A 19,127-nucleotide genomic window follows, 5' to 3' on the forward strand; every position below is an offset into this window, starting at 1 on the left:
GGAGGTTGGGAGGCTAGCAGGTGGGATCAGTGGTGTCCATGGTTTGTGAAGAAGGTGCCCCCGATGTAGCTCGAGAATGAAGGTTTCCTGTTTTTATTTTTCATTGTTGCACCTCTAATCTGGCCATGTCCCAGCTTCTTGTGGAGAATTGGCCACCAGCGATTATGATCTTGTCGAGTAAGGAGGAAGGAGCAGGCATAGTGGCAGCTTTGTACATGATGCATCTGGCCTTGAAAGCAATGCGTGCTTGTAGGGGCAAACAATGTAGTTCAATGAGTGTGGGTGTTATGTGGTAATATTTGCAGAGGCCTGTGATGAGGCTGACAACGGCATGGAGGATGTTTCTCATTGGTCTCATGCTTCTCATTGGTTAGCCAATGAATTGGGAATTTCCATCGTCCAGATGACAAAAAACAATGGCCTGCACTGTTGATTGGAAGTTATTGTCTGGAAGGAATGGCTTGATTTTCTGTAAAAGAGAGGGTTGGTATGAAGCTGTCTAGGTTATCTTTGAAAGTATATTTTGAAGGCTGTCAACATGAAATGCCATGGGCTTGGCGCTTGGCGGCAGCGGGGTGAAAACCTCTGGGTTCATAATGAGCAGCCAGGCATGGATGCAGGTGTGTTAGTGTTTTTAGAGAGGAGGAAATCGTTTTTTGTGGGCTTGTGTTTGAAGTTTGCATTTGATCTCCAGGTATTTATCAGGGTAGGCAGGCCTTGAACTGGTGGATCTATTCGATGGACGATATTCTCGGGTACAGCCTTTGCCTAAAAAGGTTTGTTTAAACACACAGTGAATGCAGGGAGATTTGTAGCATGGGGAAGGCGTAATGGACTGGGTCACCCATGTAAAATAAAACTAGACTATTACATCAAGTCAAGGTTGCCACACCTCAATTCCATTTGTCTGCATGCCATGCTGTAAAGGAAATCATACTTTTACAAGGGGATGAGAACAATCGCAGAAAAGCTTGTGACCAAAGTGAGGGCTTAGTAACCAGACTCACTTTATATCTACAACACCAACTTCATGTGGTGTTACTATTTACTCGTTCAAGAATGGGAGAAAGCAATGTTCTAAAAGGAAAGCTTTAGGGAGCAGAAATACTTTTGATCACACTGACAGGAGAGTGATCTCAAGCAAAAGTAACTGTCTTGGATGTCTGATCGGGCTCGGCTAAATTTGAATCATCCAGAGGCCACCTGACATCTGTAATCTATGTGTGTAACTGCTTATGGCTTAGAAACTTTTAAGCCATGATTTTAAGAACTTTTAGTAAGCCAGACAAATTGCTTCACTTGAGTCTTTTTTTTAGTTGTATTGTTTTTTTTTTTAAAGAAATACAATAGTTTTGATTTCAATATAGCTTGCAGCGCATAATCCATCAAAATGTTTCTCATTTAGTCCAAGATAGTGACTACTTGCTGGCAGATGCACAGCCTACTTATTCTGCGGCATTAATATAATTCACTTTCAATGCAGAATTGTAGGGGCTTTATACCACACGAAAGCCCCAGTCACCACAGGGTGACATTTTGAAATCAATCCCATCACTAAAAGGGTTATCTGAGTAGCTAGTACTGTTCTCCTTTGAACTGCCATTCAGTAACAAGGTGGTGCAAATGGATGATAGAGGATCAGGCTTCAACACTGGGGACGGGGTATCTGAGAATCTTGCATTTAAGACATCACTCGCAAAACATGGGTCGGATACTGACATACCGTCTGGATGCCGTTCTCATTGAATATCCCAGGCTAAGAGCTGAGTGTAAGAAGTGTTTCAACATGAACTCCATGATTGTATCGGTGTTTGGGGACAATTGTTTCCAAATGAACCCCCTCCCAAATTCACTATGGTAGTGCAAAGCAACCAGGCCATTCTACGAATGATTTGATGCAGTCCCAGAACCATCAACCCTCATGACCTGTTTAAACAAATGAGGATTCAGGAAGATAAGAAGATGTAGAGTTCAGGTTGGCTGACCGTTAAAAAGCCTTAGGCCATGGGTCCATTGCCAGGTTTTGCTGAACTCCCCCATCTTTGTGCTGCCAACCTGCAGATGCCCCACCTGAGTATCCGGTCCGAGTTGGAGCTGTTCTTGCTCAGATCTCCTGGCTGTATTGGTTGCTTCTCGTGAGATTTGGCCAGTTTTTCAGCAGCAGCGATGGGGCACCCAGATAAGCTGCAAGGAAGATGGGGAGAGTTAGGAGGACTTGACTAAGCACGGAAATCATTATGTCCTGGAATGCAGTGCAGAGATGACTATCCATTTCCCCAAACCTAAATGTAAGCCCCCACTCTGCTCTCCCTATCATCTCATTCTGCTGCTCCCCACCCTCCCAAGAACTGTCATGTGGGGAGCAATGTAATCGGGGGTGTTCAATAGATAGCCACTGAGGAAAATAAACAAGAAACATATTTCTCTCATGCCTAATCTGTTTTCTACTTCTGGTATATTTTAAGCAGTAGAATTTAGAAATCATGGGAAAAGGTGGAGAGTATGTTAGGTATGTGTGTAGACTGAAGACACTAAATGAGAAGACTAGGTGGGACTTTTGTGCCCTAACTCTGTCTCGATCTATGTGTATCAATGCAGAGAGTGTACTGCTGTTATAAAACTGTGTGCAAACCACCTTCCAGAAATGTTTTGACTGATAGCACTCTTACCAGTAGCTATCTCTGATTGAAACTACACACATGGCATCTCGTGAGGCTCCAAGCACCTTACCTTCTATGCGTGTTGCGGTTACTGTTTACGTGGCCTTGTCCCGTGCATCCCCTTGTCGGGCACTTGAGCACATTCTCATGCATGGCCAAGACTGTTAGGTGAGAAGAGAGAAAGACACAATAAAATAAAGTTTTTACAAATGCCTCCAAATAACACAACACTCGTGACATATCTGTGAATCTCAATCAGGGTGATATGAGAGGATTTGTACGAGTGTTTTAAGGTTCCTTTGTTGTACGTAGATTCCACTGAATCTCATCTTATTAGCACATACAATGCAATTGAAAAGTCATAAGTCCCTGCCCTGCTATGACATCACTGCAGTGAATTATTTAAAGTCATATTTCACTGCGTGTCATCACATCGGTACACCTTTCTTGACGTTGTCATAGGAACAAATGCTCGGCAGGTCCCTCCTCATGCCACTCCCTCTGATACCTCACAACTGCCCATAGTGCGCCTCCAGCCTGCCTCTGCGTAGGATAAATGTAGCCCATGGCCCCAAGTGGCCCAGCTAGTAGGGGTTACATGATTGTCCCCTATGGGGAGTCCTAGAAATAATTACACAGACACCAGGGTAATAAATATATTTTATTAAATGTGTAGTGTGTGTTTTCATTATCTATGTATCTTTGCTTTATGTGTTTGTTGTGGGTTAAACCATCCAGCCCACCATGGGGCTGGAATGAATGTTCAGGAAAAAAAAAGAAAGAAGAGAACAATGAAACAGAACTCCCCTGCCCATGAATGGGTTGGGCAGATGGAAAAAGAATCCAAAGGGAATTTTGAAGACAACTGACAGTTAGGCAGGGGGAGAGAGAGGAAAAAAAGACTTACCTCCACCATGCCAAACTGGTTGGCAGGGGCAGCTGAGCCACCCACAGAAACCTGGAGGCTGTCGGCCCACCAGGTGCCAGACCAGACAGGCACAGGACTAGTCAAGGGCCTGGGCATCATGTATGGGGCTGCACGGCTGAAGATTAAGAACAGTTCAATCCGGCCCACATGAGGGGGTGACCCAGACCAGGCTGCCCGGACGTGCCCTAGTCGGCCGCCTCGTGGCCAGCGAGGCTGGCCCCTTCTAAAAGACTGCCCGGGCTGCGTATGTCAGGAGGGCGGAGCAGTGAAGAAAAGTCCCAGGGTGGCTTGCCGGCCAGCCCTGGTGGAGAGGGGGACGGTGTTAGTCCTGGGATACTCAGCTGGGCAGCCCAGGTGAAGGAAAGCCAGATGCTGCCCAGAGGAGCAGCAGGTGTGAAGTCCAGTGGCTCGCCCCTTGCGTCTCACGATGCATTGCATAGGCGTGGGCCAAGAAGAGCAGTCGGCATGCAGCAGTGAACTTTGGCGTACCCATTGTACTGGGGTGCAGTGGCCTCTACACGGAATGGGACGCCGACAGAAGATAACATGGAGGCTGCGGGCCGTGGCAGTGATGCGGCCGGCCCCCAATCCAATGGGGCCGCACAGAAGATTTAAAAGAGGATGCAGGTGTGGCAGAGATGACGGGTGGGCCCTCGTGCCTAAAGCGCCCATCCTGAAGATTCTAAACGGCCACGGGTGTGGCAGTGACTAGAGGCAGACCCCGAAATACATAGGGTGCGGTCCAAAGACATTGGAGAGTGTGGCGGATGGGGCCACCCTGAACAAAGCATGGGAGGGGCCAGGCCCCTGTGCCATGAGGGATCAAAGCGCCTGCAACCAGCCCTGCTACCAACCTCTTCAGCCAGCCCTTCAGAGTGCCAGAGCCACTAAAAGACAGATCGTAAGGTACTGTGAAGGGGGTGATGGACTGCAGCAGTCACCCCATTGTGACAGTGTAACATATGTGTTTATATCTTGTATGTTTAACGTATACAGTTTGTTAAGTAGGTATTTATTGTTGTTTTAGGAAAAGGAGGATAAATGAGATAACCTGGCATGAGCTAGTGGGTGGACGTGGTGCCTGCCAAATGCCGCCTAGGGTGATGGCACCATTCAGAGAGGCCATCCTCTGGCCTCACACTCTATGTGGGTGGTACCTGAAGTTAGGTAAGAGGTCTGTTGCGTCAGATTCACCCTTTGGGTCCCTGAAACTCCTCCAAAGAAGGGTGAGTTGGCATAGCAGGTCCCTATCTGGTTGATACTCATGCCAGTGGAACATAAAGTAGGGGAATAATAAATGTTATAAATAGGATATGTTTTGTTATAAATAAAGAGGGGTCCCATTGGGATCACTATAAAATCCACGCTGCTGTCTGTATCCATGTAGTCATCTAAGAAGCGTGTAGCCTATCTCCTGTTGACAGCAATCTTACTTGGCAGGTGCAGAGCCCCTCCCTATGCAGCTGGCCTGGGGGGTGCGGTGGTATCCATGACGACTGTTCCTGACCTAGGCCAGGAATGGGTGCTCCTTGCCTTTGGTTAGGGCCGGAAAACAAGAGCTACAGAAAGGGCCCTACCTTTCGCACAAATCTCTGAATGGGCTGATGTATACCATTTTATAACATAAAATTGCAAATGGGTGACTATCAACCAAGGGGAAATATTCCACCTCAGTTACTTTATAGACAACTCAAGCTTCTCTCTTGTTGTCTTTCAGATGTGACTCTGAACGGATCAGTGGAATAGTTGATATTCACCCATGTACAATTCTATATGATGTGCATTGGGGGGGATTTATTTTTGATATCAGTGGCACTGTAAAATCTTAAAATTTCGAGACAATGGTCAAAATAATCTGTAGACTTTCAAAGAAAGAGGGAAGAATGGCCAGTATAAATACGGGACAGGCCCACCAACAATGCGAAAATGCATCGTGCATTTTTAGAAACACATTTAGTTTAAGTAATTGCCCTCTCTCAAGGCTTAGCTATTCTGCCGGAACCCCTTTATTTGATAGTATTTCGGTTCTCCTGTAAGACACCTCTGAGCAAAATAGCCATTTGGGAGCACGTTGACCTACATTTGAAACCGATGCGCCCAGATCAATCCATTTTCTGGTTATGTTCACACAAATTCTGTTCGTTTTCAGAGATTTACCCTCCTTCCTGCTTTTTATTCACCTGCCTCCATACCCATGATTCATTTCGCCTTCCTCTTCTTTTAATTGTAATCTCCTAGACTATGACTGCCTGCAGCGTTGACCTTAAATGTAAAGAAAATAATTTGCATTGGCGGCCTTTAGAAATCATCTGGCTTCCTTGCTCGCTCACTCTTTATGTGAGGGTGTGCAGATAGCTGCTCTCTCTCTCTCTCTCTCTCTCTCTCTCTCTCTCTCTATCTTTCTCTCTCTCTGCTCATCTCTTGCAGCTCTGCATTTATTTGCTGGACTGCAACCTTTCAAAATGACAGATAAGGCCGTTTTTTTCTCCCCCTATTTCTCCATTATCATAAGCACACAATATTCTGTTATGTTTGTATGCCAAGCACATCCTCTCTCTGATCATAGAAACAACAGAAGGTCTTTTGTTGGCTGCCAAATGAAAGCTGTGGCGGAGGGATTGTCGCCACATTTTCTACTGCTAATGACCCAGGCGAAAGCACCTGGCGGAAAATTCTTAGGCATTCACCGGCATGCTTTGGAACCTTGTGGGATGTCCTTTCCTATAAACAGATCTTTCAGCCACATAGAGCCGCAGTCTGTGTTACTGTGAGGGTCTCTACTTGAACGTGATGGAGTTTCCAGGTTCCTTGTTTATTTTCCTTGTATTCCGAATTTGAATAGAATACTCATTAGTGGAAACTGTCATGGTGGGAAACATGGTGAATTTCAAACAGGTCAAGAGCTTAGGAATGTTTGGTCGGGCTAAGGTAGTCAGTCATGTAACTAGCCCTGGCAAGCCATTCTGCCCTCCGGCCTTTTCGTCACACCAGATTCTTGGAAAAACTCTTGATTTCCCTATACGCAATGGATGTAAATTACTCAACATGGAATGCATGATGTGGATTGGCATCAATTTAGCATATATGTGGGCTGGGTGTACAGCTCACGCTCCCCCCTTGCATCTCTCATGCTAAGGAACCAGTTTTGCAGTTTTTCCCAGTGGCTACAAACGATCTCCTGTGCATGCCCATATCCTTCTTTACGTCAGGCTATGAATGGTTCAGCTACTGAGGTCGATATCAAAAGCTGTGTAATATTGACCCAGTATCTCCATCCATGGTGAACAATTGTTCAGCTTCACCAAAATAGAGCATATGACAGGAAGCACCACAAGAACAGACCAGAGACATGCACATCCGGGGCAAGAGAAACAATGAAAGACACGACTAAGACACAACAAGTCATATTTCCTATCTGCTGCATTTAAAATATTCACAGAAAAAAAGATCTCAAAGAATGGATTTAAAAATTCAAAACTGCACAAAGGCAATCTTTTTACACCCTGTTTAACTCTAAATTTAGTATGGAACACTCAGAATAAGCATTCTGAAACAATACTTGTATACAATATTGCTAGAGCAAAGAGCATTGCTGTGGTAGCCTAACATAGAGACAAGTTATCAAAGTAGAAGCCAAACTTGATTATGGCAATATTATTTACCCAAATATGTATGTTTTCTAAGAACTCCCTGTTGTGCAATAAGTCTCATACGGAATTCGATCATACTATCTACAAAGTAAGCTCCTTAAAAAGACCTTGTCACATCCCGTTTGTTCAGAAAATCCTGTTTTTTGATTCTCCCAAATGTCAACCTCACATGTAAAGGTCGGAGGGAACTACATCCCGGAGGATCAAATCTGGAACACTGTTCATCCACGTGCAAAGTGACAACTACGAAACTTTGACAACATCTTAATAATCAAATCCTATCTGTGCCTACAGGTACTTTGCAAGTGCAAACCAGTTATATTCAATTTACTCCCTCTGCCCCCAAGAAAAGTTGTAGTATTAGATATAGCAGCAAGGATTTGTCTCCTAGCTAAGCTCCCAGGGAAGGCATCTAAACACCAATAGATGCTAGTGTCACATTCAAAGCTATCACGGTTCATAAAAGTCACCATACAGTCTTGGGTGATTAGGATAAGTGCTACCCCTTAAAAATGCCAAACAGCACCACAAAATATGTAGTTTAAAACAACGTGGCAGGATGGAAATTGCTGGAGCTATTTAGTGCCTGATTGTAGCCTAGAATAGCCTGGTTACTTTGACACCAACAGAAAGGAGCTATGTTTGGCTTTCCTAGCCACATGGTGCCATAAAAACATACTGAAGTTGCATTTACTCTGTGTGTTTGGCAATGTCGCTACAGGGGCATTAGGACACATCTACAAGAAACGTAAAGCATGGGAGGGTAGCTCAGGGGCAACGCGCTTGCCTTGGTGGCATTGCCTTGGTGGCAAGACGACGCAGAGCATCACAGGTTCGATCCCCGGGTCCAAGCTTAGGAACCTCTCAGTATTAATACTGGTGTTATAAATAACCAATAATAATAATTGGTCATATATAATGGCATGCATGGCAACATTTTTCAGCACCTAGGAAGGAGATTTTGTAACAGAAAGCAGGAGATTAACATTTTCCTGTTGGAATGCATTGGTTAAGAATTATTTCTGAAAGGAGAATTTTAAAAAAAATGGGATTCCCCGGCTAAATCCTGAGGGTTAGCATGCATGTAACAGACAGACAGCCCGATTCATGGAATTATTTGCGTGAGAAATGCAGATTTGCGTGCCTTTCTGCCCGAAAATCTGTGTTTGAAGTATGGGGATTTTCGGGCAGAAAGGCGTGCAAATCTGCATTTTTCAGGCAAATAATCCCATGAATCAGGCAGAAAAAGTCATACCTTGCACCACTTCTGAAAATGTAATGTACAGGATGTTATATACTAGCTTCTTGTTATCCAGTTTCTGCTTACTAGGCCTCATACCCAGGAGCTACTTTTAGCACCTGGAAATCAAATCTTTATATTTATTCAGCGTGTGTATAGCATATCTGTGCAGTGCTAATTTACTCTGCTTGAGGAAACAAAGACAAAACTTATTTATGGCGTGTTTGTAAGAAATGTGGGTGACCCAGGAAAAATTACTTTTGTCCTAGAGATTGACTCAAATTCCATGACACTGTGGGTCAACCCCTAAGAATCCCCAGGCATGTAAGGCAGATTTTTAACACTTTCTGTGGATCCCCATAGCTCTAAAATTACCCTAATTCCGAGTGGCACTTTATGGTAATTTTCAGTGAAAAAATTATGATTTCCCTACTGTGACCTGCCAAATTACCCTTTGGTCTGAAGAATTACAAAATAAAGTATACGTTGGACTATCATTTTAATGCCAGTGGACGAAACTGATAATAGCCATGGATCCCTCTACACATCTCTCAAACTCCTCTTTTTTGGATTGTGTAACCCCCTTTGGACTCATTCCCAGCTTTACAACAAACCCAAAGCATTCTGTAAACTTCAATGTGAACATCCTAGAATAAAGATGAATAACAGTGCCGAAAATGATGTATCTCCACTGACTTTAATAGGATCATCAATCAGAAATACTCTCATTTACTCATATCCATCACGACTATCCAAGCAATACTATGCATTGCTTATTAGTGCTTCATAAATTATATTTATTTGAAATTATGGTAGTGGCTACACCAAGATTTCTCCCCACGTAACACAGAACACATGAATGTCCTTATCTTGAAAGCGCACAAAGCAATGGCGTAAAACGTGTTAATTTGGGATGGATGAAAGTGAATTTATACTTCCAAAAATGTGATTATTACTGCACCCTCCTCTTATTCTCGATGTATTGGGGAATTCTCAATTTAGCGCTTAAATAACTACCTGAATCACTAAGAAATTATATTGTTTCGATACTCATGAGGAATGAGAGCAAATGGCAGCGCAACGTCTGGATTAGGTCATCTGACATCTTCTTCTACTTATGTCCCGCCATATAAACTAGCCACACAGCGAGAGGTATGCAAAGGTATGTTCCGCTATATAGGATCACCCTGCAAAATCTCCAATTTCACACTTATGGAAGGGACAATATTAATTTCAGAGATATGATATATAGAATAAACAGGATTTCTGGGTCTTCATGGCACATGTGAAATCATCGGCCATAGAAAAGGACTGTAGTTTATAAGTTCTAAAAATTCAAACTCCATCTGTGGCAACAAACGACTCGAGTATAGTGAGGGTTTAAGAACTAAACACTTCCAATACGCTAAAACAAGGGTCACGACTTGAGAGCTTAGGGGACACAGCTGAGTTATCTCCCCAGTTTCTAGCTGGGCTCTGTAAAAAGACTCTCTCTACTTAATTGTGTTATTTATGCTGGTGCCTTTCTTTTTATTATATTGTTTTATAAATTATATTTACATGTCTAATGTACAGTGTGTTCAATTAAAATATTGAGAAAGGTTTAACTTATAAACCAAACCACAATAATAAAAATAAGACTCCCTCTACTGTAATAGAAAAAAACAGCGCGGAGTCATTGGCCCAACCTATCATACTGTGCGTTTTTAAGTATTGTTCTAACTCCCCACTTAAATATATTGGGCACCGTGGCTTTGTAGACGAAACGACAAACCAAGTCCTGCGTTTACAGTCTGGACTGTCACTTGAAAATGCAGGCCTTCAGAGCGCGAGACGCAGGGCTTTCGCACCTAGAACCCTCCGTCACAGCCGCGCGCAGATCACATGTCGAGACTTCTCACAGAGGGAGGCCGCCACGGCCCCGGAGCACAGGTCTCTTCAAATACAGGAGCCAGCAGGACTCAGGAGCAGACACAGAGGCCTCCCCCAAATTCAGGGCAAAGCGAGGGGGAGGGGGCGGACTGCGATATCTGCGCACGCGCATGCGCAGAGGTCCCGTGGGCTAGGCCTCTCACCAGACACGGGGCTTGTAACTGCAGCAGAACGTTTTCCACAGTGGGAGAGGGCATGACGGCGAAGCAGCCTCTCGCTAGGACCCCTAAAGTCTCACAGAAGCGGGTCGGGCTTCTCAAAGACAGGAGCCGAGCCCTCTGCACAGGAAATGCCCTGTCACGCGAGAAAGTCGCTCTCTGGCCTTCAGAGCGGTGAGTCGAAGGGGCGGGGTGTCACGTGAACAGGCCCACGTGTCGGGTTTACTAGGCCCCAGACATCACGGAAAGAAGATTTGGTCGTTAAAACTACATACTCCTTTCCATAAGCAGATGCCTCTCTCTTAGAACTGGAAACATCGTAGACGCATTTGATTTTGGAGGTTGGAGTGCTTTATTGATTCCAGTTTTGTGAAGATGTGACTGCTAGTTTGATGTAAAGATTTGCACATCAAATGATAAATCAACAGTTAAGTTCATTCCGAAGGAAGACTTTGAGATCGAAATTAGGTCAATTTAGCTTTTGACTTCCATTGGAGTGAGAGATATTTTATGCGGAATAAATTAAACAGGAATGAAAAATAGCAACATTGTTTCTTAAAATTAGAGAGCCTCAATTCTAAATAGGAAGGGTTGGGATGCATGGTACCCAATTTCATCATTACTAACCCGTAGTTTTCTATTGAATGACATTTCTAGAATACGTGAAGTATACAGTGTTTTCATCAAAATTGCAGTTTTCCAGCTCCGACCTTACAAAATGTGTATTCAGCTCCAATGCATTTTGATTGAAAGCTACAGTTGGACCCTGGTTTTTTATACGTTTGATGACTCTCAGTAACCCTGCAAAAGGTTGAGAGCTACGCTCGCAACTTTACATATTTGTACCTGGAGTTAAGCTCTTTTTTTGTTGTTGCTTGTAATTAGGGAAATATGCTAGTGATAGAAGGAATATATTGACAGTGGCCAACACTTGCATTTACCATTTACTTGCACTGTAACAAGTGGTATTACAATGCTCAGCAAAAACAATAGAAATAGTAAAATTCTTTGAAAACATATTACATTTTCGCTCCCAAATAAGGTTTGTTCATGAATTCTGGTGCTCCCTCCAAATCTCAAGAATTGAATTATTTATTTACTATACGTACATGGGGCTTTGTGTTCTAGTGTGAATCTGTGCATTTTATTTAAGTAATAGCCAATGTTATTGTTCTGTTTCTCAGATGTTTCTGAAATGTTGGCGAAGGTGCTAGGCATTAAAGCTGTCAAGTGTCAACAGTAAAACTCACTAATTTGAACAGCCGAAATGAACATTTCTGTGCATTTTTAAACTTTGTCACACACACATTTGTCTGTCCATGTTATGAATGGGAAGATGGACATGTGACTCATCTGGTCTTCACAATGACGCTTGATTGATACTCATATGTATTAAAACCACTTTTAATTTGTGCTTACAAATGCAGCCGTTGGGGAGGAGCGCTACATGAAAACAGTTGAAAGTATTAGTATGTGCCACTTTTGCTGCAATCGATCCCCAAAACAATGAATGTGCCTGCACAAGCACATATATATTAGAGACTCAATTCGCTGTTTTTTTTCCAACCTTAGGCATCATGCCAAAAACAAGTGAAAAATGAGATTTAACTGGAGGAGATAAGTTGACAAAGCATACGGGATTTTATAGAGGGGATCTCAAAATTCAAATTCCCAAAAGTGTGGCATGTCCGATTTTGAACAAAATTGATGTGCTTACACAAAAAAAACGTATTTGTGAAACTTGACTAAGATGACTTGACTAGTCTACCAGACAAGTTATGCGTGAGGCTGCCTTTCAAAGTGACACACTAATGAGTGAAGCTGGAGGTGTCTGGCATAATACATTTAGTAAGGCATTCCGAAAAGGTGGGCGACTGTCCAAAGAGACACCATATACAAGAAACATACATTTTCTGACTAGCAACATGCTGTTGTGGAGCTGTTAGAAAGTGATCAATAATTTCAAATATAAGTGCTCAATTTTGAGCCTTCAGGATTTTAAAAAGCAACTCCCCACTTGTTTTTGCATTATGTTTGAGTGTCAATGTTTATGCTTGTAAATTCTGCTGTCATGGCTCGATGAAAAAGCCACATTTCTATTGTATAGCTGACACCAGAGCTTGAGATCTCAACTCAACTGAGGGAGCTTGGGATAGCAGGTTGTGTGCTGTTGACTACCACTAGTCCTTATTAAAGTATGCGTGTAAACTCAATATGACTTACTCTCAGGAGGGATCCTGTCCTTGTGGGGGCATCCGGACAGACTGCGATGGTGAGGATACAAGCCTGTGACGTGGCCAGTACCGTCGCAGCCGGGTGTTGGGCACTTGATCTCCCGTTTCTCAGGCCTTGATGGGTCTAAGCAGAAAGAAGAATGGGGATATTTAGGGAAAAACGTGAAAAACGAAGCAACAGCACAACACAAATCCACCTGTCTTTGGTTTTCAGATGTTTGTATTAATTAACATGACTTGTATAATGATGGCGAAGGCTGCTAGACACACATTTGCAGACTGGGAGGAGTGCTCCTGCCATAAAAATTGTTGGTATTGAGGACTTCCCTTCACGGTTTGTATATCATGTGTTTGCATCTTATTGCTACACTACTATATTAGAAAAGATGCTTACAAGAGGTCTGAAAAGGCTGGCAATGACCAATGTCCACTTGTTAATATATAAGTTGGACAGCTGTATCAGGCCATGGAAGAGTTATTAGTGCCAGCATAACCCACAACCGTGAAGACCACATGATGTGTACTCAACTCAGAGGTGGACTTAGAGTGTCTGAGTTTTCTGTTTCTCAATAAAATTTGTGATGAGATTCACAATCTCGATAATGATTGTAATGAGGCCCACATGCACAACGAAAGTTTTAATCACATTCTCAAGTAAATCAGGTAATGCATGTAATGAAAGTCTTGAGAATAACAAAGATTAAGAGAAGACTCACAAACATGAAAACAATTATAATAACACCCACAATCATGGGCTGTGATAATATCCACGTTTTTGACAAAGGGGACAATCAGGTTAGACAAAGGTGTAATGAAGCCCAAACACATGACACAGACTGGAGTAAATAAGGCACACAAGCATGGCAAAAGCCACAGTGTCTTATAGTCACAAAAAAGTAAAAAACAAGGCCCATGAGCACAGCAAAGGATTTAATGAGAATTGCATGCTCAACAAATGTTAAGATGAGATGGGCATGACAAACTTTGTAATGAGACTTGCAAAAACGCCAAAGTGTGTAATGATAATGAGTCCCCGCAGCATGATAGAGACAGTTTGGCACTAAATTAAAGGTCAGTTGTCATTACATCCACAAGTATGATAGAGGGTGTAAGGAGAGTTACTGACATGCCAAAAGTTGTGAGGGTATCGGCATGTACACAAAAGGTTGTAATGAGATCATCATGTGAGATGCAGGTTCTAATGTGACTAAATAGCACAGCAAATGTAAAATGTGTCTCACAAGTACGACAAAGATTGTAAACCAGATCTACAAGAACAATAATGGCTTAGCTGATACCCGTAATCATGGGCAAAGTATAACAAAACCTTGAAACAAGGCTGATGCCATAATTGTATTTAACAGAAAAACATTGTTGCAAATAAACCACACGCAGTACAAATTCTGAAAAGAAAATCGCAAGAATTACAAATGTTCGAATGCAACACAAGCACCATGGTTCTAATGTGAGTGACTAGGACAACAAAAGTTGTAGTGCTACTCGAATGCACAACTAAGTTTGTAATTAGACTCAAAGAGTACTTGTCATTTTATTAACTAAAAGCAGTAAGGTTGTAATAACACCAACAATAAAGGCTGCTTTGAGAAACGAAGCAAACATACAAGTAGTAATGTTTTTAACTACTGCTAAGTATTTAATGAGACAAAGGAATATAGCAAAGATTTTAGTGTGGTCCTCAATTAGGAAAACTTGATTAATGAGCTTAGAAAACAACTAATTTTGCACTAAGTCTTAAATGCATGACAAGTGTGTAGTTAGACTCAAAATATCACTAAAGGTTCTAATGATAATAGAAGCACTACATATGTTATGATGAGATCTAAGCATGTGATTACATTCCTACCAAGACCCCCACCCTCATAATTACTGAAACATTCTATTATGAGGCCCATTGGCACCACACATGCTGTAATAAGAGGCACCTGTATTCAGGTTGTGATCAGACCAACCAGTAAACCAAATGTTGTAAGGAAACCCTCAATCATGACCATAGTTGTAATGCGGCAGATCTATGTTTTGTCACCTAAGAGGATTCACTGAAATGCAAAACAATGCATTATTTTGACATAATTCTACCAGAATTAATTGAGCTTTTGGGGTCATTCCACCTCAGTGTATCTCACTGGTTCTTTTTACAATGTCCACTCCTTTCTTTTTAGGTACTATTCCTCTCTTCACTATTGATCATTGGGCGACCTTAATGCACCCTCTTTTTCTCCCTTTCTAACCCTTCGACCATTTTTACCATACCCTCTTTTTAATGGTTTGCTTTTCCTTATTTGTTTTGTCATTATTTTAATGTTAGTGTACATGTGCATCTTTTATTTAACTATCTTTTTTTGAATTTTCTAATTTACTGAGATTACCAAATTAATGCCTTAATTCCATAATAATATTGTAAATGAGAGCCTTCACCTGCTCAAGGTGACTCCCCCAAACAAAAACAGATCTTACAACTGATCAAGGAGTTTGTTTGACAATGGGGTTTCTAATTTGTTTTGGGTCATGTTTAATTATTTACTTAGTGGTTATGTTAGAGAGTTAATTCTGATTCTCACAATTCTAGAGGTGTTGTTATTATGAGGATTCCCTAACTTGCTTTTCACTATGCTCCCTGCTGTGGTACTGTTATGGTCCGATTTCAGCCCAGAAGATCTTCATGTATCTGAACAACATTCATCAATTTTTCATCATCAATAAGTGGTGAAATTCTATTTCTTTTGCATTTGAAACCCTTAGAGGGATGCTCTTTGCAGTTGTCTCTACGAAGTACCTTTTCTGTAGTAATTTTTTCGCATAGCTTCCATGGTTCTGTTGTGCTTGTCATCCCCCTGGTAATGCTTTATGTGCTCCCCAGACAGTCTGCCTGGCTCCCTCACCACCTTAACCTGCTCAGCCTTTAAAGCAATGGCCTGTTCCAGAAGGCCCAAGTTTCCCCTAGTCATCATGTCATACATTTCAGACTCATCCGTCACTGCAGACTTCTGCGAGTGAGTGTCATCGTCCTTTTCGTCATCTGACCGGACTTCCACAACAACATCATATTCAGGTTTAGGACTTAGCTGTCCATCACATGGGAGTTTGTGTGAGTCCTTTGAAGCATGAGGCATTTCCGCACAAATCAGTTCAGTGTTCGCATCTTCTTCCTCATCATCATCGTCCTCCTCCTCCTCCCCTTCATCATCCTCATCCTCCTCCTCCTCCTCCTCCTCTTCCTCGTCATCAATTTCATCATCTTCCTCTGGGGCTTCTTGTAGCTTGCACTCTTCCTCACAACCCATCTCTTCTCGGGCTTCGATGCAGGGCTCACTGCTCTGCTCGCTCGCTACCTCAATTACCTCTTCTGCATCTTCGGTTTGGATTATGATTTCTTTCTCACATTCCTCAACGACATCTTCTCCCGCCACCTCATGTAAATGTGGCACTACATTAGCACTGGATTTACAGTTCTGCAGTTCACTTTCTGGCAGATAACCTTCAGTGGCAAGAGTCTCTTCTGCTATTTGGCCAAGGTTCAAAAGGGAATTGGCAATAATTTCTTTGTAACTGCTGTAATTGGCCTTTGGGGTACTTGCTGTATTGGTAGCTGTGTTTTGTCCATATGGTGACTTGACTGGACTTGTCTCTGCAATGAAAGAGTAGAGTTTAGCATTATATTTCAACACATACATTCACTTTATTACATTGACAGTTTTGCTGGTTCTAAACGGGCATCTTCACAGCACGGGATCACAGCTGGTTTAAAGGCTTTTCTGGAGTTATAGAATCCATTTGTTTATGAGTATGAGTGTTGCCCTTTCCAGCCTTCCTGTTAAAAGTAAATACTGATTCAGTATTTCATTGAAACCTATTCCTGGGGGCTATTGATTATTTCTGTTATCTGCTTTTTAAGGGCCCTTAATAAAATTAATCATGATACATCACTGGGAGTTTTTGCAAGCCAATTAATCTCATTTTAAATAAATGTCTTCAGTTATACTATGAACACAGGTTTGAATCTTTACTTGTTCGTGCTAGGTTTTCCATTTGCATTAGATACCATGGGTTTCTATACATGTTAGAAAAACACCAGTCTTGTATACTGACAACTAATGGACTTTTAGTGGCCTTTTCTAGGGAGGAACTAATAACCTAACGATTGGTAGCTAAACAGGCCTTCTTAATCATTTCAACTATTCAGTGATTGTGACATATATTGAGGAAGCACCTTCTTCTTCAGGTTCCGGGCCCGGGATCCGTTTTGTTTCCAGTGCTTCTGCCTCGTCCTCTTCTTCGCATGTGGCGTCTGAGTCCTCACTCAGTGACTCCTCCTTCGCCTCTAGGTCCTGACTGCCATCACTGTCAGCATTGTACCCTTCATCCAGGGTCAGTTTGAGGGGGTGCGACTTCCTCTTGGAGGCCTGATGTTCAGTCTCGGTGTCCTGTAGTTTCCTCTTCCTTGCCAAAGGGCAGCTTTGCGAACTGGAAGGCAAGAAAGGTGTCAGGTAGCACAACAACAACTTTCAGATGAACCGTCTGCCCCCCACACTGACACAAACATAACACACGTTTTTGCTTTTAGCTGTGAAGTTAACATGGCATTGCCTTTATTATAACAAATCTGAGTGTAAAAAAAATACTGAAGCAACAAGGCGAGACGCTGAGTAGCAGAATCTTTGCTTTGGATTTTATATAGCCTTTGGTGTTACAAATCTGAAATGTCATATATGTTTTTGCTTAGAGCACCGTTATTTCAAGAAGGCACCCATTTCTATTTACATGAGGTTACATTATGTTTAGCATTTTAATCCATGCAAGAAGAGGAAGCTAAGCTAACCATACTATCTGATTACACCCCCTGCATTGAGTATATGAGGACAGGCCGAAAGGGAAACAGAAGGTAAGAATGTAGTGGATGGGAAGTAAAAGCCTTCATTTGAGTTAGAAAGGTCAAAGAGTAGAAGAATCAATTATGCATTTGAGAAGAGGGCAAGAGCAAGTAAAAGACGACCAGAAGAAAAGAGAGATGGAAAAGTAAGAGACCAGAAAAGAAGAGAGTACAGCTCTGCAGCTCCTCCAATCAAGAATACGAAGATTAAGTGAAAGCCCGTAAGAGCAAGCAGCTGCCTCATTATCACACATCAAATGACAGCTCAGATGAACTTGTTGGTAAAATAATCCTTTCCCCTGCTGGTTGTCTTGAGGCACATTTTCCTCTTTTTGGCCTTCCCTCATCGACTTCCAGGCACCATAGCAGATAACCTTTCCCACTTCGACTATGCCAATGCTCTTCACCAAGCGCTTTGTGATACTTGCTCTGCAAACTCTCGTGTGTCCATAGCTTTCTGGCCTAGCGCCATATGCATCTCAGCCCCTTGGATCTCATTTCTCAAGCCTTAAATGTGCTCCACTGGCCAACAGCCACCCGATACATCTCCTTCAAGAGCATGTGATTTGCACATCAGGCATCCCTGTTGTCCACTGATGCCCCCAGTTACTACAGCCCAAACCTCATGGTTACAGCCCGAATTGTAGCATGTGATTGAAATCCCAACTTTGAATACAAGTCCCCAGATTCTGAAACCCTGCATGGGAGCTTTTTCCTGTTCAGGCCAAACTCTAGAACTCTCTTTCAGATTCAATTCACAACCTGCAAGAACACTTTGGCTTCTGGAATGCTGCTAAAACCTGGAATTCTACACCCACCAACATTTAAATATGCAGTTGGCGTCTCAAAGGTCTCTCATCAGGCTTTGCAAATTCTTATAAATCCCACTAGACTTGCAGGGGGAGTTCCTTCATTTACATACTCGACCTGAGAGACATTCACTCGCCCTTTGTAACAGGTTACAAAATATTGACCTCTTGTTTCTATAAAACGTTGCTTGTCACCAAAAGCACACTTCTTATTCGGTGCAATGCTGCCACCCAAAGGCTAATCATGCACAGTGAAATCTTTTATTTGCCATCTTTTATTTGCCATTTAATGCAAACAAAGTTTGTTTTCAGTAAATGTCCAAAAAAGGTTTCAAACATCCCCATACTCGCCAGTAAGGCGGAGTACCCTGCAAATAGTGCTCGCTCTTCAAAAATTCTGAGTGGGCTAGTAGATTTTGCAAGCCCTGCTTATAATTAAGGATTTCAAAGTATGTTGCTAAGGTAATTTCTCACCAACTACAGTGCCAGATAATGCACATAGTATGCACATAATACTGAGAGGCGTAATCTATTGGGCACCTATCACCTTTTGCGGCTGGCATTTTAGACATAGCAACAAGAACACAGCACCACAATTGGGGCACAACCCCTGGCCCTAACGCATAGC

At 42.5% G+C, this 19,127-nt stretch overlaps 1 protein-coding gene across 8 annotated transcripts in view; it reads right to left on the reverse strand.

Annotated features, from left to right (window-relative positions):
• Positions 1 to 19,127, reverse strand: part of MYT1 (myelin transcription factor 1) — a 180,111-nt gene that overhangs the window by 53,251 nt on the left and 107,733 nt on the right. For all 8 annotated transcript variants that reach the window (XM_069650825.1, XM_069650832.1, XM_069650827.1 and 5 more), the window contains exons 6-10: positions 17,031 to 17,284; positions 15,597 to 16,448; positions 12,792 to 12,926; positions 2,731 to 2,821; positions 2,071 to 2,184 (exon numbers count right to left, since the gene is read on the reverse strand). In XM_069650825.1, the coding sequence (XP_069506926.1) occupies positions 2,071 to 2,184; positions 2,731 to 2,821; positions 12,792 to 12,926; positions 15,597 to 16,448; positions 17,031 to 17,284 (1,446 nt within the window). The remainder of the gene's footprint in view (positions 1 to 2,070; positions 2,185 to 2,730; positions 2,822 to 12,791; positions 12,927 to 15,596; positions 16,449 to 17,030; positions 17,285 to 19,127) is intronic.

This window comes from Ambystoma mexicanum, chromosome 3p, assembly GCF_040938575.1.
Source record: "Ambystoma mexicanum isolate Mex_15411 chromosome 3p, UKY_AmexF1_1, whole genome shotgun sequence".
Classification (NCBI taxonomy): Eukaryota; Metazoa; Chordata; class Amphibia; order Caudata; family Ambystomatidae; genus Ambystoma; species Ambystoma mexicanum.